Raw genomic sequence first — 26,120 nt, 5'->3', positions numbered from 1 at the left:
CACACCACCTCAAGTGCCTCTCAGCTGCTTTGAATAAAGACCTTTTTTAATACTTTTGGTTGGCTCTTTTCTTTCTTACCTTCCTTCGGGCTGGTAGGTGAATAGTACCATGTTTGCGAAAAGGAACCAGGGTGCAAGGTTTGCATCTCCGTTGTATAGGGTAGCCCTTCCCTAAAGACGAGTGTTGAATTGTGAGGACGTCCTAGGGTTCTTACTCTACCATATATGTCACTCCAAGCAAGAAGCCAGCCATGCAGCCTGGTTACTTTCGAAGACTAAATCAAAAATGCTGGTCAGTAACCAGCAACCGGGTTTGAATGTGGCGGTGTTCGAAACCTGGATACCATTGCTCAAAAACTGGATGCCGTGGTTCGAAAGCTGGATACCATTATTCTGAAGCTGGGTACCAATGTTTGATAGCTGGATTCCAGTCCGAGACCTTTACTGGCCCATGTTGCATAAAGCTGGATGTCATTGTTCGAAAGCCGGATACCAATGTTCGACGGCTGGATACCAATGTTAGAGGGCTGGATGCAAATGTTCGAAACCTGGATGCCCATGTTCGAAAGCTGGATGCCAACATGCGACCTTTACTGGCCCATGCCGCAGAACTAACGTCAGGCCTACGTTGACCACTTAATCGGCCGTACATTGGCCCTAAATTGACATGAAAGTAGGGCCAATGTGTCAAAATGGTAGCGCTCAGCATAAATGCCAGTGTAGGACCGATGTTCGTGCCAATTTTTGCCAGTGATAGCTCAACGTTCGACAAATGCTGTTGTGCTGCCTGGGCTTAAGTGGCAGACATACCTTTGTTGCCTAGACGACGCTGTGATCTTTTCTCCGGACAATTCGTCTCACCTCCAGAGCCTTGAGACTGTTCTTCGCTGCCTGGCCGACGCTGGCCTCCAACTCAAGTTGAAAAGGTGCCGCTTCGGAGCTCGGCAAATCACTATTCTTGGACATGACGTATCGAAGGATGGCGTTCTCGCGGACCCGGCTAAGTTGCGAGCTGTGACCGAATTTCCGAACCCCACTTCTGTAAAACACCCCCGCAGCTTCGTCAGCCTCTGCTCCTACTTCCGCCGCTTTGTCCGCAATTTCGCCAATATCATCTCCCCCTGACCAAGCTCTCTTCCAACTACGATCTTTCGGATTGGTCGGCAGCCTGTGATAAAGCGTTTACGACACCCCGTCGCCTCCTGACAACTCCACCAATTCTGCGTCACTTCGACCCTCATTCTGCGTCGGAACTCCACACCGATGCCAGAATCGTCAGCCTCGGTGCTGTACACGCTACGCGCAAGCAAGGCTTAAGGCTTTGACGAATACGTAGTCGCTTACGCCCGCCGGACAGTTACAAAAGCTGAGGCCAACTATTCTATCACCGAGGAGGAGTGTTTAGCCATCCTTTGTGCAATCGTCAAATTTCGCCTCTACCTGTACGGGCGCCCTTTTGACGTTGTCACCGGTCACCACGCCCTCTGCTGGTTGCCCTCTGTGAAAGATCCCTATGGCCGACTGGCGCACTGAGCTCTGCGACTCCAAGAGTACGACATTCGTGTTATCTATCGTTCCGGCCGCAAACATGCCAATGCTCATGGCCTCTCATGATCGCCTGTACCATCTGAGGCAGTGCCTTGTATACCCGCCCTGCCTTCTTTGACGTTTGAGTTCGCTAATATGACTTCCGAGCAACGCAAAGACCCACTTGCCTCTTAGATCTCTTATCAGGCCAATCGGCTCGACCTCCTTTCCGTGCTCTCCGCCGTCAGGCACACGATTTCGCCTTACGAGACGAGCTTCTTTACCGCCGCAAATACCTCCCGGATAGTCGCAAGTGGCTTCTCGTCATTCTGACACATCTACGCTCTTTCATTTCCTCTTTCTACCATAATGGTCCCCAATGTGCCCCTGCCGGATTCTTGAAGAGCTTGACCCGTCTACGACAGCTGTACTACTGGCGTGCGATGGCCCGGTATGTCCGTCAGTTCGTTCAGTCCTGCACCGCATGTCAGCGACCAAAATATCTACCTCGCCGACCCTCCGCTCCTATTCAGCCGCTGCCTTGCCCAGCGCAGCCCTTCGAGCGGGTTGCATCGACCTCTACGGCCCTCTTCCCAGCACATCAACCGGGAACCGCTGGATCATTGTTGCCATCGACCACCTTACATGCTACACAGAAACGTCACCTTCACCATCCGCCCTCGACAATGCATCCTTCATTCTCCATCGCACCATTCTTCGCCATGGTGCGCCCAAAGAGCTGCTCAATGATAGAGTACGGCCTTCCTCTCTGAACTTGTAGATGGCCTCCTTCTGGAATGCAACATCGTTCACCGCACACGCTCCGCCTACTATCCCCAGACAATTGGCATGGTTTAGCGTTTTAACCGCACCCTCGGCGATATGCTGGCCATGTACGTTGCTTCCGACCATTGTAACTGGAACCGCGTTCTCTCTTTTGTCACATACGCTTATAACTCCGCTGCTCAAGCCACCACCGGATTCTCTCCGTGCTCCCTTTTCTACGGCCGTGAGCTTCTTGCACAATGGACGCCATTCTACCTTACCGCCCTGACGATTCTGAATTTACATCTCTTTGTCAAGCCGCAACTTATGCCGAACAATCCCGAAAGCGTCCCCGGTCCTTCACTTCTCACGCCCAGCAGCAGCGGCAAAGCACCCTTGAGCCCTCTGCACTTCCTCCTGCTTACCCTCCTGACTCTTTGGTCTGGCTCTGGGTACCCTCCTCAGGTCCCGGCCTTTCCTCCAAACTTTTTGGCAAGTACCACAGGCCCTACCACAATCTTCAGCAGACATCCCCTGTCAATTACCTCATCGAACCCCTTACGGTATCTCTTGATCATCGTCTCCGAGACCGCGCCATTGTCCACACTACCCGCCTCAAACCATACTATGACTCCATTGTCGTCACATCACCCTAGGCAGCCAGGATGGCGCCCTTTCGCCCCGGGGGGAATTGTAAGACTGGCCTTCAGCTTTGGAATCTTCAAAGCCTGGCGCCGCTTAACGAAGAAGACGACGAGAGATGGCGAACGCTCCGAAGCTCGACCGCCGACCGCTCCGTCCCTCGTGCGTGCTCTGGACTGACCGCTGCCTCTGGTCTGTGCCTGGACTGTACCGCTGGTGGTTCGCGATGCTGTGTTTTGCAAGACGTTCCTTATACACAGGACGTTGCAAAAATATTCTTGATTATTTATGAGTGCCCAGAGGAGTAGTCCCGGAGTAGTAGTCAAAGAGAGCTTGGGCCGACTGGTGGCTGTAGGTCGAGTAAATGTGATCGTGGTGAATGGTCAACGACAAGTGCAAAAATTTACGTGCCTCTTCTTTAGACGTTTTAACGGCGAAACTCAGGCCTGAGATGCTTTCTTTGAAAGCCTTCGATATGTCACGGATTCTCCGTTTTATTTCGGAATTTTAAGAAAACACAAGATAGTCATCGACATACTTGAAATTTTTTGAATTAGCCCCACCGAATTACACGGAATGTGTCTGTCCGCTTCGGCCGGGAAAATATTGCTCAAAACGGGTGCCACGTAAAAACCTATGCAAACACTAGTGTGTTGAAAGAAGTGCCCCATCCACCCGATTGCTCTTGATTTAGATAGATAGACAATTGTCATGAAGGATTTTACTGAAACGTCGCACCTGGCTATAAATAGAAATTGCTCATTATAACTGGTTACACACAGCTTCTGGATCTGGAACACTCGAGGTCACTGTCCCATCCAGCCCTGAGTTGCCATGGCAGATTATGAATAAGATTTTTACTCTTCGCCTTGCAGTGCTATCAATAAAGGTTCCTTTCGAAAATTTTCTCCTTACGCAAGCCATGAGTGACACATGATACTTGCGTTCCTTTTTCTCCTTCGACTACGGCTTCTTGGGTGGAGCCTATTGTTTCTTATTAACGGGACAGCGTAAGGAGCTTGTTCTGCTCAAAACATAGCGTTCCTCTTCTTCCGGCATCAGTACAGAAAAATACCAGAATTCCTGAAATCATAATATAGAAAAAGAAAATAGCCAGCAGCGTGTTTCGAACCAATCCTCTCTGGTTGCCAGGATAGCCAGAAACACGTAGAACACGAAGCGTCGTAGGCTCAAGAGTGTTAGAGGGGCACCTAGTGGACGCGTTGTGCTGTGCATGACTTTGTAGCTGCATTATGTTAGCGCAACTTCAACATTTCTGACAAACATGAATTGCTTTGCCTTTCAGCCTCAGACCCTTTACCACAAACGGCTACCTCCAGTTTCTTTAGCTAATCACTGCATTACATTCGTATGCATAGCACCTCCTCCTTTCCCTTGACATCCTCCTGTCAGCTGATACTAACTGGCCTAACAACCTTGCATTGTTTAGCAACTCTCAACAGTGAGCTATTTGTAATCGGCACGAGTGCCTCTTGAATGCCTAAAGGCTGACGCAATGGCCAGTTTCGGGCAAAGCTACGCATTAGTGAAGTGAAACTTAGCGGACTCTATTGCCGAAGAGGTGTGCAAGAAACAGGAGCCAGCAAGATATTATAGCAGGCGACTCAATACAGTTTTCATCAGGCGGAGGCCCGACATCATATGGACATGAAAATGCCTTTTCAATGCGGAAACAAGGTTATATAAAAAATGGGGGAAAAGCTGCGAATTTTGCTTCTGAAGTTGTTAATCAGTCGTTAAGAACGTCCTATAGTAGAAAGAGCTTAGCTGCTCTGCGCAGCGTTTAACGCTCGCATACGGGGCGCAGACGGCGCTTACACCCAGAATGACTCAGTCAATGGACGTTTCTTTTTTTTTCTTTTGCACGTAACCACTCCTCATGCTCGCTCAGGCAAGGAAATTCTTGGGGAAAAGACAGATTTACAAAGTTCATTGCATTGTGTGGGGAAGGAGTAATGGGCCGTAAGCTGGTCCGGAAAATGCAGTGATTTAATACTTACCCTACTCAATATTTACTTCTCTTTGTGACTGACTGAATCTGCACCACGCCTACCTTTGCTTCTGGTGACTGCGTACAGCCAAGCGGCAAAAGAGGTGTGTCGTCTAGCCTATTACAAAAATCAAAACCGAGCTAGACGAACATCAGCAGGAATGAAATTACTATAACATGCCTGCTCAGCTGGCTTTTATCGTGCGAGAATCAACCAGCTGGAAATTGAATTCACGATGCCGTCTGCGTTCTTGAGACTGAACACTACATACAAGCGCTGACAATAAGAAAGGAACAGCCAGCACCTCTCGCTGTTTTTCGCTTATACGCCTGCAGGCCTGTTAGTCTCTCAAAATTTGGAAGCCCAATTTTTGAAAGCCCTTTGTTTCAAAGTGATACCGTTAATGCAATTTGATCCAAAGCCCTTCACCTTGCTTCTGACTTCACTGCTGTGCCTGTCTTCAGGATCTTTTCAGCCTGCTACCTTGCCGCATATTCTAGTAACTGTGGACTGAACATTAACTGAAATTTAATCCCTAACTGCTCCAATGCCAGGTCTGGAGCGCGTGGTGATTGACTGCGGCCTTATGCAGGAAAAGACGCCCGGCCGGATCCTGCAGGTGCTGTGGTCGTCCGTCACCCCAATGCTGCTCACGGTAAGAGATAGGATTTTCCTCATTAAATATGCATATATAATATACAAGTTGTTTTACGTAAATTAAACAAAGGATTTTTAAAAAGTGGAGTACCGGAGCTAAGTGAAACTAACGACATATTGTGTCCCGTCGCGTGGCGTTCCTCGGATTACTTTTTTAATTCCGCTTGAATAGTTGATGAAGTTTACAAATACAATATTATACATTAGATACAAATTTTCTAATATTCACATTAGGAGGTTCAGAATGAATGGATCCAGTTTTTTTGTAGCAGCGTACTATCTGCCGCAAGTTTGCGGGACCTGCGATGCGTGGCGGAGCTAAGCAAAACTGCACTGCTGCACCATCTGCGCAATAGAGCGTGGTGTCGAGGCTCACGGCACGCCTGCGGCTGCAGTACTCGTGAGTGAGGCACGACACCATGCTCTGTTGCGGCAGATGCCGCAGCAGTGCAGTTTTGCTTAGCTCCGCCACGCATCGCGGGTCCCGCAAACTTTTGCGGCCGACTGTACCTCCTACGTGGTTCTTTTTCTCGGCATTTCAAGAAAGCCCGCGATATATGCAACAAAGAAAACAGGTGACTGCGTTTACGTGCTACCATATTCGAGCGCTTTAAACCGTGTTTTGAACGAACGAAACGTGCTCGCTGACGATGCCTCAGTGAGCGGCCACCGCTCATTTCGAAGGGCTGCAAAGTTGTAAAAATGACGGAAGTAAAACGGAGGCTACCTTCACATACGCCAATTTACTGCTTTCACTTCCTTTTTGGTTTTTATATGCAATGGCTGAGTAGAAACTCCGTCCGAATTGGTTGTCGGTGGCGCGCATGTCACTTATCGCATATCACGGTACGCGCTTTCCGTTTTCACAAAGAATGTGCTGACGCACTTTCGAGACTATGCTGAGAGCCGCGTCGGTCAGTCACTTAGAGGCGTTAGCGCGCACGCTTCGTTCACTGAGGACCCGCTGCGCTGCAATGCGACACTGGAAGAGCGAAACTCGTCCAGTCGAGAACGGAAGACACTGGAGAAGCGGAATCATGAGTATTCTTTTTCATCTTTCGCGGGCTTTCTTGAAATGCTGGAAAAGGAACCACGTAAAACATACGTTGCCAAAAAATATTCTATGAATTGTTTCGTAACCCCATCTACAATTTAAGGAACCGCATGCGACGCTAAAATTAATACGAAAATTTTTCGTTAATAATCTACGCTAAATACCTATTTAGACGAAATGTAACATTCACTCTGAGGAGCACCACACAGTGGGAAACTACATGTCGCTGTTTTCACCCAGCTCCAGTGCGCCTTTTTTCTTAACCCTTGGTTCAACTTGTGTAAAACACCCCGCATATTGACCCTTACTTTTTCGGCTTCTTTTTCTTTCCTAATTTCACTTCAAATTCAATTGAAAACTGCGCTCTTAAAGAAAAACTTCCACAATTTAGGGTTTCGCGGTTGGTTTTCTGGGCAGTAAGCATAATTGACTTAATTAAGCCCCATAATAGCACTTCTTCCGCGCCGTTGAACACTCTCATTGGATATCTGCGACACTTCTGATTGGAACATGGGAAATAAGGAAGTATCCACGAGGCCGCAATTAGCTATACCCGTTTCCAACCTTTGACATGGCACTGCGCGATAATACGGCTCGCCATAATGAACGCAGCAATTTGTCCTGCAATGCAGGAACGGGAGAAATTTTTCGAGTGCGTTTCTTGCTTTCGCTTTGATGTCACGGGAACAAATCCACCTTCAAAAATGAGTGAAGGTACGAGTATCATTCTACTATTGTTTTCAACGCCTGTACGCCTAATCAATGTGGATATTTTGGCATGAAAGCGGCCCAAATATGCACAACTTTTCTTTGTGTGCCGAAGCACATCAGTCGGTATCCTTCCACATGCCTATACATGTCGATACGTCTGGCTCATCTGCTTTTCAATGGATCGTGATTGAAAAAAAAATGATTAAGAGCCATCGCGGTATCTCAGTGGCTATGCCGCTCGGCTTTTGTGAGGAAAGATGATGGCTCGATCCCGAATGCGGCGGTCGCATTTCGATGAAGGCGAAATGCTAAAGCCGGTGTACTGTGCGATGTCACTGCACGTTAGCCAGATGGTCAAAGTTATCCAGAGCCCTCCACTACGGCGTCCCTCATAGCCTGGGTACGTTCAATGTCATTCGATTAATTTTTGATTAAATACTGCATTGTGTTTATGGATGCTTTACAGCATTTTCTAACGCAAGAAATGCAGTAGCTAATAAGCGCTTCTATTCTAACGACGATCGAAAAGGCTAAACTGCGACATTACACCAAAACCGTATTCACCTCTCAATGTTCAAGTTGACGTTCTCACCGAAAAGACGCGTTTTCACAGGTGCAACCGCATTTGTTTTCATCACGTGCTTTCGCTACCATCGTCGCATTAGTTGTTCAATGTGGCTGTCATCTACATACAGAAAACGAATATATGCAGGAATCCCAAATTTTTCTTCACATTTTTTATATACCATGTACAACCTCTGCAATATCAAGCAATCTGGAACCAACGCTTTTCATTACCATCATCAGCCCAACCAAGCTCAATGCAGTGCAAAGGCCTCTCGTATATCTCTACAATCAACTCTTTCCGTTGCCCACTGAGGGTCACCCTCTTTCCTCAGGCTACTTAATCTGATCTGCCGACCTAACCTTATGCCACCTCCTGCTACGCTTGCCTTCTCTTGGAATCCACTCCGTTACTATTAATGCCCACCGGTTATCGTGTCATCGCATTATATTCGCTGCCCAAGCCCATTTATTCCTCTTGGTTTCAACTAGAATGTCATTAACCCGCGTTTGTTCTCTGAACCACTGTGCCTTCTTCCAGTTTTAAACATTACACCTATTAAGATACTCTATTTTTTTGGCCGATAAAGCATTCGGTGCTGGAAAAATACAATTTGCATGCCTAGCCACTTATATCCCTGGTCTTTGCGACAGGTGCGATGTATCTGAAACGTTATGAATGCCTTCCTCTGGTTTGAGAGTAAGAGCCAGTTTTTTTTATTACAGTTTTGTCGAGGGATGCGATTGTTTGGTGACCAAGCTGCAGATTCAGTCAGGACTATAAGTGGTATTACCTACACAGAAGACGTATATTACAGCGCTGGACGTGGGCATCAGAAGCCCATCAAGGTTGTGGGAGCTTGCATGTAGGGCCAGTGCCTGTATTACGCACTTCCGCGCTGGTAAATAAATCTAAAAGCCGGATTTGCAGCATTTTCAATTTAATTTATTCAATTTGTTCATTTACTGTAACGGCTATTGCTGTCCTCACGGGGGGAGGGGGGGGGAAGTTGTTGCCAAACTGGAAAGAACGTGTACTTCTACGAGCATTTGCACACAGCAAAAAATGATAGAGCACAATGGAGCACTCTGTGGTAGAAAACCACATTATTGAATGGATGTTTCATAGCCATATCCTATTAAAGTAACCATTAACAGCATGTGGGACACTTAGCACGCCTTAAGAGTGGAATGGAAGAGCACTATAGATCAGCATCAATGCTGTTTTGGTGCGTTCTGCCTTCTCTTCATTCCTTATTTTTCTTCCCTTTCTTGATTCTTCAGTGGGGAGGCTGTGATAAGGGTCCAGGTCACGTGACCTTTCTTTTCCAATCAATAACCAACCTCCGAGTCAAATGGGCAGATTGTTCACAACGAAATGGGCAGGTTTATTTATTTATTTCAATACCTTCAAACCTTCAAAATTGTTATAGCGGGGCGCAAACGTAAATTGTTCTTTAAAAGCACTGCTGCACTTACCAACACAGTCAATGTTGCAAAGGAGCACCGAAGCAAGAAACACCTCATATGCATAGAGATATGGAAACATACATTTAAAAGTTTCAACACAAGCATTTTAGGAGTCATATCAAACACCGCATGTAAAAACATTCGACGAACGAAACATGGTGCAAATTTCTTAACAGCCAGTCGTTTACGGCTCGCAGGTGTGTTTTAAAAGCACTTGGAAAGTCACTCCTCAAAATGACTATTCTGTTTGGAAGGCTGTTCTATTCGCTTATTGTGCGTGCAAAGGAAGATGACTTAAACAAAGCAGTTCGACAAGCTATCTCTCTTATTTTGCGACTATGGTCGCTTCTTTTTGAAATGTATTTTGGAGGTTTTGAGGTAACCGTCCCGGTCAATGCCAATATTTCAATTTAAAATATAGTTTAAAAATGTTTTCCTGAAGACGGCGCGAAGGAATTGTAGGGAATCCCAGTCAAGCTGCCTTTTTAACCTGCTTGCACTGTTGCCGTGATCGCGACAGTTCAAAACGAAACATGCTGCGCAATTCTGTATGCCTTCAAGTTTATTATTAAGAATTTTTTTTTGCTAGATCCCTCACACCTGGAGAATATTACAAGGCCGAACGCACATTTAAGGCATGATGTAAGGAGGTCAAGGAACCTCTCAACTCGGTGGGCTGGTTGCCACCTGCCCGGGTGGGTCGATTGTGATCATCTAACAAGATCACGTAGCCTCTTTCAACCGATCAGCGAATTTCGTGTCACAAAGTCATTTTTGCGGAATGTGGACACGAATGTTACAACATTAAAATGCAGTAGGTCAAGCGCGTTAGCAAAGCGCCTGAGCAAGTTTTTGTGGCATCATGAGGCCACGGCGGGATCTGCGCAGATCTGTCTGCTGGTGGGCCTGCTGTTCCGGCCGAGTCCCACGTTCCGCGACTACGAGTATTCAATGCCGGCCAGGATGATCGCAGAAGCCGTGGCGTTCGTGGGACTGACATTCGTGCCCTCCTATGCGTACACCGTTCTCGCAGCCAACGCTTTCGTGAGTACATCGTGGATGTTAGATTGTTCTTAACGCGTGGGCTCAAACATCGCTTTTCTGTTTCGTGGAATGTGCACGATGATATTTGGCTTCCATAAGCGGGCACCAAAGAAACAAGAACTCAACATGCAGTTGCCTTTAAGTGCAGTTGACGCTTTCGCTCCACTCTAGTACATTAGCGCACACCGGAGTGTTCATATTTGCACTATTTTTAAACACTTGTTGCTTCTTGTATTTCATTGGTTCCCCCCCCCCCCCGCCAACGTTTGAATTTGTTTATTTTAAGGCGAAAGCCTTTAATGGCTCATGCTCGCGATCCTGTCCGTCCTTTACGCTCTTCAGCAACTCGATGAGAAAAAAAAAACCTTTGTGCACGATGGGATTGCAACCACCATCCTACCGTTCAACAGCCGAGCGTGCTAACGACTACGCTACTTCATGCCAACGCACATTTAGTTCTCCTTGTCTAGGACCCTGGAGAGTGTTTGCAGAAAGACGTCCAATCAGTCGGTTGACTCCCAAACGCCCTCCAGTATCTCTAGGTTTTAAGAGTCGCAAACAATTGTGTACTTAATTAGCATCTTAACCACACATCAGTGACACAAGGAGCAACACTGTGCTAAAGGCTTTCGCCTCACCGCACTTTAGGTCAACAAAGTGACCTGAATTTTTTTTGCGATTTTCTCTTAATTTTGTAGTTATTTTCTTTATTACCTGCTTTTTATTCTTTCCATTTTTCTTCCCTTCCTTCTATCTAGCTCATTGCAGTTGCGACCAGTGGCAGGTTTATTTGTGATGTGTCTAGGAATGTAAATTTTTGATAGCATAGTTCGAATGCACATGCGTCGAAATACAGAGTAACAATTGGAAATTTTTACATATCTGCCCTATAGAACATTTCAACCTTTCAGCAGGTTTGTATTGCATGTGCTATTTGCGCAGATGTATTAATGTGTAAGCACTAATCCGATGGATGCCATCCCCGAGAAAAAATTAGAGATCACTGCGGCTATCTGCATTAGAGGAATGCGAAACCGTTGACGCCTCCTCCACACCCGTCACCTTTCAAATTTGGCGCCATGGATGCTTTCCCGTCCGTTTTATTCTTCATATTTTTCCATTTCCTTAATTACTCACCTTAACTTAACCAGGTTTACCCTGGCAGTACCTTCTCTTCATATAAATCATTCATTTTGGGCCTTCAAATTTGGCGCCATGGTTGCATTCCATACACTTACTATATATCCGTCCAGGCTATTCAACCATCCTTGGCTTTTTATAATTAATTAACTAATTATATTATGCAAATCAAACTTTTCGTTCGATTAATTATCACACATCGAAAACATTTCATCTTATTTCAAACTTCATGTTCACTTCCTTGCCTATTTTTGAGCTATTTTGTCGACCACGGCTGTTTTACCATCCACTCACTATATCGACGCTGCGCTATTGCGTGGTTTTTGCATTATTGGCTCTAATTAAATAGCTAATCATCCTATTCAAATCAACTTTTTTTGCGCAGCATCCTCGCATTGACCTATATCGAGCCCAACCATTCGTTTTATAATATCTCTTCTGCGAACGTTGCAGTCGGCACGGACACGTTTTGGTGATACGACCCTGCCGACATAGCCTAGAAAGGCTTTCGCATTAAAATCATCTTTTTCGTGCTGTCTGTTCACCTAGCACAAGCTCTCCGTCCCGCGGCACTGCCCGTTCATCGTCGGCTTTTATACATATCAAAAATCCATGCTTTCGCACTGATTCGATTGTAGTAAACGTTCTTCCCAGACCATTTTTTGGCTAAGGCTAGTCTGACTACAGGACTTGGCGGTTAGAGAATTTCAGAAAATACCTCACAGCTGCAAACCGGCATGCATGACTCGTCTAGGCATTTAGTGTTACTAGGGGGAACGCAGCTGAATCACAAGTTTGAACACAAAGTCAATCAATGCCACGAATGCTTACCAACCGGTGTTCCATTTATTCAGGTGTTGTAACTACACAAACATCTCTTAGAAGTCTTAGATATTGTTTGTGACCATTCCCTTCTGGTTTCTTCAGTTTGAACTCCTGCATTCCTGCGACAGAAATTTAGGAACAATTTCTATTAGACAGACGCTAGTGGCACAGAACAGACGACCAGCGTCACTACTATAATTCTCTTGTCGCTGAGTTAAAAATCATAGGAAAGCGTTGCCCAAAGCCGCTGGAAGCTTATTACTCTGGCAAGAGTGCGCGTTCTTAGTTCTTGGTGGTTTCGGAAGTATATCTAATTAATACATAGACAATGCAGGAGTGACTCCCTGTTGGCTATTTCCGAGGCGCAAAACGTTTTTGTCAATCGCCACTCTCCCTATTATCGGCGGCCGGTTTCTAAATTGCCAATGCTTCCAGTGCTTCACAGCTCACTTCTTGGTTACACAACACTGAAATTTATTCAGAGAATAGTATAACATACAAAAGAATTCTTTTTTTAGTTTAAAGCGGCAAAGGGCGTTTGACACACATTCCAATCAATACACCTGTGCTTATTATTGCGGCAGCAAGGTCGTTTTGCGCACAGCCGGTTTAGATCTCCTCCGCTCGGAGACCCTTGATTGCTTGCTCGGCCATGAGAACGAGATTTGTATTTCAGGAAATCGGGACAGTGATATCACTTTACTACTGTCTTGTGGAGCGGAATTGCCAAAGGCAATGAAAATTTTTGATAGCCAGCTGGCTAGTTAATGAGGCCGTGCAGCTTTATTCATCCTACCGAAACTATAGAATCCCGGATAAAACTTTCTTTCAATTTAGAACCTTATCTCTCAATATCCTGCTCAGAATTCGATTAAAAGAGGCTGAAATATAGTCACTGTGTTGTGGTAAATAAGGCAGCCTGCAGAAATATTCCCGCGATACTTTCGGTGGTAAGAGCGCCTGTGGCCCCATGGAGCTGAATTTCTTCCCGTAGCTGTGTTCAACTACTCGGCGCATGTCGTAGCCAGTGCCTGCGGAATAAAGGCACGCTGTCATAGGACACGTTAACCGGCGACACTTATAGGTTTTTGTACAAAATGATAATGATAATAATGTTAATAATAACGTTCTTGAGCCAAATATAAACAAAATGCACAAACTGCCAGCACGCCTAAGCCTCATAGGGCTTGAGCGGCAGAGCCCGCCAGGCAACAGAACTGTGCATATATGTAAACAGGACATGTTAATACATACTAAACATGACAAAGCATTAATTTAGTCCAGTGACAAAAATAAATAAATAAATAAAGAGGCACAGAAAAATTGCGCATTTAACGCCAATCCTATGCGGTCCACCGTTAAAGAAAAGAATGCAGCACGGCAAAACTAACATCCATGCAATTGGAAATGAAAAAGAAAATTTCTTCCAACAGATAAGTTGAAGTGACAGATCACCACTACTATCTCGGTGTAGTTCGCTATGCCGGTCGATTCTTATGTCCAGAAGCAGTTATAGCATTTTTGTATGCACAATAATCTTAACGACAGATAACCTTAGTACGACTGCGCTTTTCTAAGGTATTCAACGTTTTGTAGTTCTGTGCTACCTCTGTTGTCACTACAGAGCTGGCAATGTTGTAAGAGCTGCAAACTGGGTGGGCAGGACGACCAACGTAGGGGTACGAATTTTTGAACAGACCCTGTCTTATTTTTGAACGCACTCTGTTTCAAAACAACTCAGTAATGGCCAGGAAATGAAAATTTTGAGTACAAGATGGAAACTTCCAGAATGTTGTTAACAGGGTGATGGTTCGGGCTAGTGGGTATGCGTTATGATCCATAGCGCAGCAACAAAACAGGGGACAAACACAAGCGCTTGTGTTTGTCCCCTGTTTTGTTGCTGCGCTATGGATCAGAATGTTGTTAGAAGACGCTGTCCTGAAGGAATCTGATAGTTCATTTTTCATCAAAAGTATACGTTGTGCAAATTTAAAATGAGCTGATCTGGCGGTTCTCGGAACGCCTAAAAACTATAAAACTGTACACGTGTATTCGAGACATGTGATGCACGAGCAGCAATTTTTTTTAATGTAAGAATAAGCCCGTTGAAAATTTCAATTTTATGTTGTATAGGTACCTGTTATTTAACGTGGGATCCTTTAATTAAGCGTTCTGCATTTTTAGCAGCCCGCGTCTTCACTTGAATTTCATAACTGCGACCAGAAATGCAATTTTCAGCAATTTTCTGGAAATCTCTCGTCATCACGCGCCTAATAAAAAAAATGGCTGGGGCGCAACGTGGCTTGATCCTAGTAATACTAGCGAAAGCGCTGTTAGGCATGGTCTCCACGATCTCATATCGAATGTTAAGGTCAAATCGATGGTCATGGTTAGATACCCGATTTCATAGATATATTGGTCACGTGGTCTTACTACCATAGCTTAGGCCATACCACCACACAGTTAAGTTTGGTTTGAGCTTGTGAGGCATTGAAGCTCATTGTCTCATCCACATCGAAATCGAAAGCTAGCTGTACCCCGATGTGTAGAGCTCTCTTTTTAAAATATTGACATTTGTGCGGATTTCATTGCACGCGATATGCTTGACATCACAATGGGAAGTGAAGAACTTTCCTTCGCAATTATATAGAGAGATGTTTTCTACAGCGCGCCACTGTGACTCCCTTCAATAAAAAACATCCTGTCGAAACAAAACCAAAATTGAAACCAGTTTTAATGAATGTCTTCAGTTCATTGATTTTTGTTGATGTTATAATTTGTCTTTTGTGATTGGGTATTTCCGGGTTGCGAGATAAACGGATGATGTCGGTCCCGCAGAAACTGGAGGTGGTGAAGGCACATGCCTCGAGGTGGCGTCCGGCTGACCCGCAGTTCGCGTGCGAGTACAAGAACCGGCTCGTGGCGCGGGGTTTCATCGTACGCCAACATCGCCACGAAGCGGTCAAGTCCACCGACGGGGTCACAGTCGGGCCCACGGGCACCTTCGTCGTGCACACCGACAGACCCACCGGCTCGGAACAGCGCACTGGGGAGCAACCCGCTGCTCTTGCCCCCAAATGAGGAGCAGAGGACCGTGGGCGTTGCTTTGAACGTAACCACGCCATGCGCCACTAAGCCGCGTGTGTGGTGCACACCTGTGGTGCTATATGATTGCTTGAGGGCGCGCATGCTGAGATTAAGCATTGCTAGTACACGCCACACTTAAAGCGTTCACTCTTAACGTCTACATTTTTCTTTTATACCTCTTTCTCTCTTTTCCTTCTCAGACACATTTAATATGTTTTACTAAATAAATTTATTACTTCTATAATGAATCATGAACCGACTGCACATCTATTCATATATTTTAGAGCGCACGGTTTAGTTCCCTACCGAAACATTTGTTTAAAACTTCGTACGTTGAACTATCATATGTTAGCCCGCATGTTTCAAACCATGCAATTTATACAGGTAACGAGTGCTACACTTCTTAAGGTCCAGTTTTCTAGAAGTATTGCCACACTCGTCGCTGCAAATTTGCATATAATTTTTATAAACTACCTGCCTGATGTTTAAATCATCACTTAGCGTCTTCACAGGCTACTCAGTACTTTATCGAGCAATGACTTCCAGCACTCATGTACCCTTTGTCGTATGACATTAAGGGAATTACCAACTCGACAAGCTCCTGGAAGGGAAGGGAGGGATAAAGGAAGGAGTGAAAGAAGAAAGGGAGGTAGAGGTGCCGCAGTAGCAGAAGTCTATATCTTGGTATCTAACTTTGGTATCTTGGTATCTAGCGTATGCTAGCAAGCCGTTTCGGGGAGGAAAAGGCTCTTTTCCCCATTTGCCTCTCGCACGTTTCCCCATTTACCTGCTGCAGGAGCTCGATGCCTTTGGCCGCCAAACACAAGGTCGCGAAATTAAATCCTGTCTGGTACAGCCCCATTTTGTTGGCGTGGTGGTGGTGGTAAATCTTTATTGTATGCACTGTGGCGGGTTTTAGAGGAGAGTGGAGGGCTTAGCGCTCCCTTGCCTGGGTGGTAGTCCTCATTCCGGGGCATCATTGGCGGTTGCCGCTGCGCGCGCTCTTTGTGCCAGAGCCCTCTTGAACTCCAGTACCAAGCAGCTGGACAAGGTCTCCTCCCATCCCTCTCTCGTCGGCTGATTTGCGGATTTTTCTGGCAGGCCCAACCATATTATATGCATCTGCCCACACAAATCACAAAATTTACAGTACCCCGAAAAAGTTGGGTCTATGTGTTTAAGAATTGCAGGGTTTCGAAACCATTCCGTTTACAGCCTTCTGAGGTGGTCGTTCCTCGGTTTTATCCTGGCCCTTGGCGTGCTCTGGGAACGTCTGCCTACTGAGGCGCAGATATGCTGTAATGTCCCCATATGTGGTAAGCGGATTCGGTACTGGAGTCCCGACAGAGTATGGGAATTCAGTGTGACTCCGGGGGAGAGCCTCTCGGGCGGCTGTGTGAGCAGCCTCGTTCCCTTCTGTTCCTTGGTGTCCGGACACACATACCACTGGCTTTGTTCTCAGCATTCAGCTATGTTGCGCGTTTGCTAACATTTTACTGGCAAGCGGCGCTATTCTTCCCATTATATAATTCCGGCAGGCGTGTTGAGAGTAACAAATTATCGGAGTGAGTGGCTGCCCGCGCTGTCGCCGCTTCCTCAGCTAACGCAGCTTTAATAGTTTTCACCGACAGTCCATCCACCTGCTTCCACTCGTGTATGACCGCCACGGTGCAGAGGCCCACTTGCGTAGGTCGCGGAGTGTCTATACAATACGTGCCATTTTTGCTGCCGTAATACTTCTCTATAGCTCTAGCTCCGGCATCTCTCCTGCCTTGATTGTTCTAGGGATGCATGTTTTTTTGGTATTTATTTGGCTAGCAGTTTATCTCTCCAGTCCTTGGGGATGTCCCCTCTGTCTTCCGTTGTTGGTGACAGCGCTACGTGCGGATGTTCGAGGACTCGTCTACCAACCTTGGTAGTTGATAACCGCATAATCTGGCGTGTTTGGTGAGCTTCGAGTAGTTCTTCCAGCATGTTATGCATTCTTAGGTGAAGAATGTGATCAGTGGACGTCTTGGAGGGGAGTCCAAGCGATTTCTTGGCGGCAAGATACATAAGAACTCGGGTACTGTGCAAGTCATGTTGCACGTTAAATAACCAGTGGTTGTCTAAGCTAACCTGGAGCCGTCCATTGATGCATCGCACACAGCAGACATGCAGAACCACAAGCCATTTGCTGCACCATGACACAAAGCCGTCATCCAGCTTTGGGGCATTACACTCCATTTGCAGCTCGTCTTAATTTGACTTTTAACCCTCAGGAGGCAACTCCAATGGCCAGATTCCTCCAGAAGCTGCGTATGTAATTACTGCTACTTTTTTTCACAGCGGTAAAGGTGCTCAGGAATCCCAGGGAAGCAAATAGGACAGAACTTTAGGAACAAACATATGAAGGAAACAAAGAATTTTTTTTGTACGTTGGCGCCACTTCGCTGTTTTTGATAAAAGAAAGGGGGTAAGGAGCCATAGATCACAATTTTATGCTTCACAGAGGCTTGCCAAGGAATGTGTAGACAAGTGAGGATTACCATCACGCAATCTGTCTGGCAAGCAGCACCATTACAGGCTTTTGCTTATGTTTAGTAATCCTGTGGCATAGCAGGTGTTCGCAAAGAGCGGGCAGTAAAACTAGTTTAGAATTTCGTTCAGTGACACCGCAAATAGAGAGGATTAATCGTCACCTTGACCTCCACTCAGGAGCTACACAGAGCTGTTGACTCGAAAGTTTTCAGTAGCGTTGGAGATTGAACATGTTGGCACTCACATGTCATCTGTACTGCTGTTTCCTATTGGCAGAAGAGCATTCCCACCTTGCTACAACAGTATGCAATGTGTGAAGCATCTCTGCAGAGGCCTTTTGGTGGTATTACTGGGTTTCTCTGTATATATAACATAATTGCTCCCACTATTCCACTGCACGCAAGATATAAACTAGGTCGGCGCGTTCGCGTCTGCCTGCTCATTCACCTTGTTCTGTCCGACTTTCGATGTTCGTGTACGAAGGAAGTCGAATTTTATTGTGCGGGGGGAAAATCGCTCTTTAAATTTGTGCGCAGTAAACGAAGTGATGGAATGAAAGAATATTTCCATTCTGAGTTCATCTCCTGCATAAATAAGAGCAGTGCACAACGGTGATGTATTCTTCATGCAATAAAACTTTTTATGGTTACGTAGACGTTCGCCCTTCATAGTTCCTGCTTTTTCAGCAGTTGCTACAACCGTCTCCAGTGGCTTCCAGCTGGCTCATGGCTTGCTGGATTTGATTGACATTCAATATCGAGCAGGCCGTGAGCCAGCTGCAGGCCATTGGCCGCGAGTGTGTAAAGACTGGTTACTATTCCCCGCAAAGCTCTCAAGTTAACAAGAGTAAAAAAGAGGGGGATCCAAGACAAAGCCGCATTAATACAGTTTGCCATCAGTTATCGGGGCAACCTAGGTGGATGTTTGGACAGAGGTCTGAAAGTGATTGGTTCTTCCTTGGGCTAGCGTTCGCACGTGATAGCGGGCCACATATCAAACAATTCAAATTCGGTCTCGGTTCTGCATAGGCTCCTCCTCGGCCCTACGTCGGGAAGAAAAACACCTGTGGCTGCGGAGCACTTCCAAAAGCGGCATGACCGCGGCATCCGAAGACCCAATTTTTACTGCCCACGTTTGAAGCTCGTGCCGAAAAGTTGCAATGTCTTCGTCATCGGCTTCGTGATCGGCTTCACAATCAGAGAAGTGTACAACACCGGTATCTTACTGGTACTAGCCAACGGGGGTAGAGGCTCACGAAAGAGGGTAAGCTTAAGTTAACACGCAGCGAGCCATGGAAAAAAAATTATAGGTGCAACGTTAAGAGATCGGAAGCGGGAAGATTTGGTGAGGGAACAAGCGCAGGTTAATGAAATCAATGTCGAAATCAAGAGGAAAATAGGCTTGGGCAGGACCTGTAATGCGAAGGCAAGATAACCGCTGGTCCTTAAGGGTAACGGAGTGGACTCCAAGAGAAAATGAGCGTAGTGGGAGGCGGCAGAAGGTAAGGTGGGCGGATGAGATAAAGTTTGCAGGTAAAAGGCGGACGCAGCTGGCAAAGGACAGGGCTAATTGGAAAGACATGGGAGAGGCATTTGCTCTGCAGTGGGTTTAGTCAGGCTGATGATGATGATGATGATCAACCTCAGGACGGAGATCCTGATGATGTCAATAAGCGCTTCAATCTACAAAAACCGATGAGGTTCTAGGTTCAGCGTATTCACGGCCAGGGCTCGGCACGTCCTCAGTGTCGGGCACAAAATGTTCCGTTCCACACACATCACGTTGTAGCTGGTTGCACTCTTTTGACATTGGATAAGCACCAGCTTCGGTGCACGCCGGGAGCTGCAGGCTAACGCCAACGCGTCTTTTCTTTGTGCGGCGAAATTTCAGCGCATGACTTTTGGCTGACCGTGTGCAAATCAACAAAGGCATCATTCACTTTTCTGAGAATCATCCATCGTGCTACAGCGCGCCCGTGCGGGTCGCTTGCCTGAGTCGGCGTTACAGTGAACTATAATATTTCAACCCTGTACCGGCGTTGCGGAAGCAGACTTTGTCTTGGCGTAAATGCGAATCGGCTACTCACTGCAATGACAATGATGCTGAAGCGCTCATAATGCAATGTAGATTCTGGTCTACTGATGGCCTGGTAGATTCTGGTCTACTGAAGCAAAAGGAGCCTTCACTGTGTTTTTTTTTTCTGTTTCGTCTATATGTAATTAGATTACCTGGTAGATGCTGGCCTTTGAGTAAAAGAAGCAAGCCTTCATTTTTTTTGGCCTATATGTGTATAGATATATTTTGCTCTTTATTTTTGGATCCTCTTCTTTTATAGGTCTGATTTATACCCCTGTCACACGGGCACTTGTAAGGCCTTAGGAATTACCGTAAGGTCCTTTGCCCCAAAGGCGCGTGATGCACATCTACACAGCAAAGCGTCGAGGCCTTTTCGAAACAGGTCCGTTGCCGCAAAGGCGGCCGTCAGCGGCCTTAAAGTTGCTTAAAGAAGCAACCCAGACGGCAGCGCCAGCTAGCGAGCTCAAAGAATTAAAAATTGACAAAATTTGTAGTTTTGAAGGCGTAAAAAATATCTAATTTATCTTATTTAATGGTTTAATTTTGCGTCACAGTGCACTTAGCCGTAGAGGAGGCTATGACTTAAGACGTCTACACTGCTAAGAAAGGGCTTGAACGCTATTCAGCAGCCGCATCGACACACACGTGCTTGCGCTTCTCGCTTTGCTGTTTTTTCTTCGTTTGCTCTTCATGGCAGTTACACACTACGTTCTAAGACCTTGTGGTTCGTCGCTTATGATTACGGCAGCACGCTAACCAGGCAAAACCTAATTTCTTTGAAATACGCACAAGGACATAAGCAACAAAGCACGCTTCTCACACACAACGAGGAGCCGAATGGAAAAGTGCGCCCACCGGGGTCGGACCGGGAACGATGAAAAAAAACGAAATTTTTGTTTAAAAATATCTATTTCTCACCGTCAGAACGATCGTTTATTATCGTGATAGCTACTTTTTCAAACATACACGAAAGCACTCTTATCCTCTTAGCTGAAGTGCTACCGTCTGCTTTAATTTCATAATGTTACTAGAGCCACTTCACACACAGCGGTGACTTTTCGCATTCACGGAGGCCTCGTTCTAGCTCCTTTGGATTTGCCGTGTACCAGCGCCGCTGCTCCTTTTCGGTTTTCGTCCTTTAGTGCATTAAGACAACTTTACTGCAAAGGGCGTGAAGAAGTCCAGTGTAACGGGGGCATTATACTGTTATGCCTTAGTGGGGCAGGAAGAAGCAGTTTTACCATTTCTTTTCGCCCTAAAATTAAGTGAGCGGCATCCTCGCCCATTCCTAATGCATACCACCACATATACCTACATTGAAAAGTGTGCCGCATTAATTCGGTTGTCACAGTTCACTGTCACGTAGAGAGAATGCACATCGTTGTACAGGGAATCCGACTAAACTGTTTAAAAACGAAGACCGCCTTAATGAAAAATACCTGTACGTTCATGTGCTCATCTTATTGCAAACAGTCCAGCACAATTTCCTGTACAATGAATATTAGCCAACCAGCCCCCATTCTCGTCGTGTTAGAATGCGCGTGACGACGTCGCCTCGGCAAGACCTTTGTCATTACTTACACTGCGATACGGTTCAATGTATGGCATAAAATCTACATTCCCATTCCACTTAGGTTAGTAATAAGGGAGTAATTACTCATTTGTGTCCAGCGAAGCGCAACCATGCGGCTATAAATGAGGGCTATCGCACAATTTACTCAGAGACTTCTCAGTTAAGTTCGTCCCGGCCGGTGGTTTGAACCTGGGACCACCGCTTCACCGGAGCAGTCGCTCTAACAACTGAGCTAACCGGCACGGAAAGCTTGTGGTAGGGCGACAGTGAATTGTAGATGTAAGACAAGGAAAGGCGTCAACTGTTGGCAGCTGCGCTAATTTCGGCATATAGGCTTAATTTCTCTGATATGGCTCACATTCGGAAAGCGTAGGCCGCTTTCGAGTCTAGTTTCGCCTCCACAGCTAGGTCCACGGAGGTATCGCTAGAATCCGCCCACCTTTCTCTGCCAGTGGAGCGGTGGTTACGAAGTTGAAACGCGCCCTTTCTTCTCACGCGATGGAATATAGTCCTTTCTGCAGCTCATATCTGTAAAACAACCACCGAGGTAAACCATAGAAAGACAAGAAAAAACTTTCTTTTTTTATTAAAATAAATTCGCTAGGCAGGTCTTGTCAAGATGCTTCGGTAGATTACGCCAGCTACCCCATAGACGATATGTAGCTATAAGCATAAAAGCGCAGAAAAGGGCTAGGCGGCCAGGCGCACCGTCCAATGTTCGAATTATTTGACGGCGTGAAAATATGCTCCAGTGACCCCAGAACAGAGGTCGAAAGGGGGGCATTCGCCCCCTTAACATTTTTCTAGAGGGGACAGCGCCACCCCCCCCCCCCCCGTTTCCAATTTCTTGCACTTGGATCAGATTTGTGACAATTTAAACACTTCAGATCTAGGACTATTTTCATGCAAAGCACAGTGAAGCTGAGGTATTTGGTTTCGTAGCCAGTTGTGAACATTTCGTATGTGGATAACCTAAAGCAGTCATGTCCCAACAGAAGTCGACTGCCTGTCCCGTGTGCATTATCATAATTAGCAGAATTGAAACTACGCACAACCTTTTCTAATGCAATTGATCACTCCTCGTGCGTAAAGCTTCCCGTCTATAAAGCTTCCAATTCCAATTATTTTTATATTTCCGTGAATATTTGCACTGTTTGTTCGTTCGCACTCCAAACCATCGGCACGTGGCCTTATCATTTTGATTTGTGACGCCAGATACGACCACTCATCTCCATTGATCGTGGCTAGGTGCAAATGCGTCCACTTTTTTCCAGATTGTTGTAGCTGCCTTTGGTTCTTTATCTCGACGGTTCCGTGCATGCTTTAAATTGAGCGCGGCGAAGAACTGCAAGCATTTAGTTCGATAGCCGCCTAGTACGTACCCTTGTGCGTATCGCCACCGTCGAGTCATTCAGTTCTCAGTGGGCGCGAGTCAGACCCTTAAACAGTTTCTTTTGGAAGCCTTTTCTTTGTGTTCCTCACTGCTGGAATGTCGTCACCACATCGTGACAGCTTGCATCAACCTGGGAACATTGAAATATAAAAATAATAAAAACTATGTAAATGAGCTATAATTAACTAGCAAAATAAGCTCGAAGTCTTGCCCCCCCCCCCCACCCTCAAAAACAAGTTCCGGAGCCCCTGGGAGGCTCGATATATAACGTTCCCTTCATTGTCAAGACAAGCTGTCATCAAGTGTAATCACACTCCGGGGCCTTGTCTACGGCTTCGTCATCTGCATTAGTGTTTGACTTCTTCTTGCTTTGCCTTTGAGGAAAGGATACGTAAAGTGTATGTGACAAAAAGGTTATTTATTCAGTACAGAACACTACATCTCGCTACATGGTTGACGCATCTTGCGCTACCTCTTTATGTGTCCGACCTTGACCTGGCTTCACTCCTTGATGCGGTCGTGCAACTACCATAGGCTTCTGCGGTCTCGATGTTGACGCATCTTGCGTTACTGCTTTACGTGGTCGACCTCGGCCCCGCTTCACTCTTCCTTCCAGCGGCGTACCGTCCGTTGTGTTTTGTTGTCGTAGTGTTGGCGCTCTTCCGTCTGCCCTTAATCGTGGCCGTCCTCGGCCCCGCTTGAATCCTTCTTTACCCTCCGTCGTGGCCAGCGGCTTGCATGTGTGGCGCCTGAGCTTGGAGACGCTCTCGGCCCCAGCCCCGCATCGTGGGCAGTGGAACGGGTACCGGCGGGAGTGTATGACCTCCTCGTGCCTCCTTGCATGGACACGTTCCCTGAACCTCTTGCCACACTGGCTGCCCTCGTAGGGCTTCTCGCCAGTGTGGATCCTCATGTGAACCTTGAGATTGTCCGGCCGGGAGAACCTCTTCTGACACAAATGGCACACGGACTCTCGCCTGTCAAGGTGGGTGCGCTCGTGCCTGATGATATCAGCCCTGCGTACATGTAGGGTAAGGATAAGCAGAATTACTACGCGACTACGAAAATCTGCTCCGGATGCCTCCGTTAGTAGGCATCTTTAGCATATCCTGTACCAAGTTACCGTTACCGGTACCGTACCGTAGTACCGGCAGCCTGCGCAGACAATGCACATTCGCATATCGGCCTGACGGCGCCAGATGGCACCAGGTTCCCGGCAGCTGCGCGTGCGCATGCAGCATCGGGACTAATCAGCGCGTGTTCACTGGCCGTTGCGGGCTCCAGGTTATTCGGTTACGGTTGCACGGTGCACAGTAGGCTAAAGGTGTCCAGTTATGTCTGCACATATATTTCATGATTATGATTTCGCCAATGACGTTCGCGCCTTCCATCCATATAACTGCCGCTGGTGTTAGGCGCATCTTTGCCTCTTTCTGACGAAGCTCTTCCGCATGAACCAACGTCTCACGCTTACTATTTCCGATCCTGTTAACGTTTCCTTCATATGTCCTCGCTAAGGGAACCTCGGTTGACCGGTACTTCAGTTATAATGTGAGCGACTCACCAGTAATACTAATCAGGCTTATTGAGGACCGTCAGAGGCACCACTTCTCAGTTCGGCTTTGCAAGTACTGAAACACACACGCGCAATGTCACACTCAATTATTTGGTTTGGTTTGGATATATTTGTCCGCGAGAAGTTTGGTTTGGTTTGGTTTATTGGGGTTGAACGTTCCAAAGTGACTCAGGCTATGAGAGGCGCCGCAGTGAAGGGCTCCCGGAATTTCGATCACCTGGGGTTCTTTAACACGCACTGACATCGCATAGTACACGGGTCTCTAGAATTTCGCCTCCATCGAAATTCGACCGCCGTGGCCGGGATCGAACTGGCGTCTTTCAGGCCGGCAGCCGAGCGTCGTAACCACTCAGCCACCGCGGCGGCACACTCAATTATTCAGTGTCCAATAAAGATCAGCGCTTATGATGCGCTGGGCACGAGGCGACGAGATTTCGCGGGCGGCTCGTACACTTGCGCCAGTCCTCGTGAGAGGCCGCTACCAAAGTGGCTATTCCGCACACGGGAGATCCGCTCCCTTCTGACACCGCAAGAGTGGCTTCAGACTACCAATTTCTATACAGCTGAGGCAGAAAATAAAGGCCGCTGTTATATCGAACACTCGCTTATTACGAATGAAGGTGGCGCTACCGTGAAAATGTGTATAAGACGAATGGCACCGTGTCTCAGGTATAACGAACGACTGCGGCCGTGCAACTCGCTTAGGACAAACAAGGAGGCGCCGTGAACGCGACCCCGCTGTCTAAAAACTCGCACTTTCCGTGACCGCGGATGGCCAACAGCGTCACCCATGCCTGCTTGCATCGCTCTGAACAGAGTTTCGAGACCCAAAAAACCAACAAAAGGCAGCATTAAAACTACGACAACTCGCCGGCGAAGCGCGCGCCGAAGGGTTAAGGAATACAACGCTGATCAATGCGTAAGGGTGTGCCGGCTGGGCAAAGCCTCTAAAATGCAAGTGAGATTAGAACGGGGTCAGCGATTAACCAATGGTAGCGATCAGAAAAGTTTGAATAGCAGTTACGTAGCAAGCCTGGCTTGCCCTGCCGATCACGAGGCAAGCGTATGTCACCAGCCCGTGAGGAGCAAAACCGCTAAACAGGACGGGACTGAGGCAGGCGACAACAGAGGGCGGTGCGGACAACTGAACATTTATTGAAAAAACAGCAGAGCTTAAATGCATCAGTCGCGCGTGTAATCTGGCAAGCAATCGTATAATGAAGACGAAGCATCAGAAAAAAGTCCAATGGCAACCATGACGAAAAAAATTGGTACGCCAAGGGAAGGAAGCCTAGAAAGAATGACAGAACTAACCTGCGCAAAACCGAACAAAAATAATCTAGTTAAACACTGACAGAAACGCTAATTCTTTAGGAAAAATAGACACAAGAGGTGTGCTGACACGCTTACCTGACTCCGATCGCAGGATGTATACAGCGTCGACAATTTCCCTTTCCAACTGCCCCTTTCTAATTCCTATGATC

At 46.7% G+C, this 26,120-nt stretch overlaps 1 protein-coding gene across 1 annotated transcript; it reads left to right on the top strand.

The window, feature by feature from the left end:
- Nucleotides 1–5,532: 5,532 nt before the first annotated feature.
- LOC144108506 (uncharacterized) lies at nt 5,533–15,492 on the top strand. Its single transcript, XM_077641724.1, has 3 exons — nt 5,533–5,601; nt 10,291–10,446; nt 15,250–15,492. Exons 1-3 carry the CDS (start codon nt 5,533–5,535, stop codon nt 15,490–15,492), a joined length of 468 nt encoding a protein of 155 aa, XP_077497850.1.
- The last annotated feature ends 10,628 nt before the right edge of the window (nt 15,493–26,120 follow it).

Source organism: Amblyomma americanum, chromosome 10 (assembly GCF_052857255.1).
Source record: "Amblyomma americanum isolate KBUSLIRL-KWMA chromosome 10, ASM5285725v1, whole genome shotgun sequence".
NCBI classification, from domain to species: Eukaryota; Metazoa; Arthropoda; class Arachnida; order Ixodida; family Ixodidae; genus Amblyomma; species Amblyomma americanum.
The sequence above is the reverse complement of the archived record's forward strand: the minus strand, read 5'-3'. Positions and strand labels throughout refer to the sequence as shown.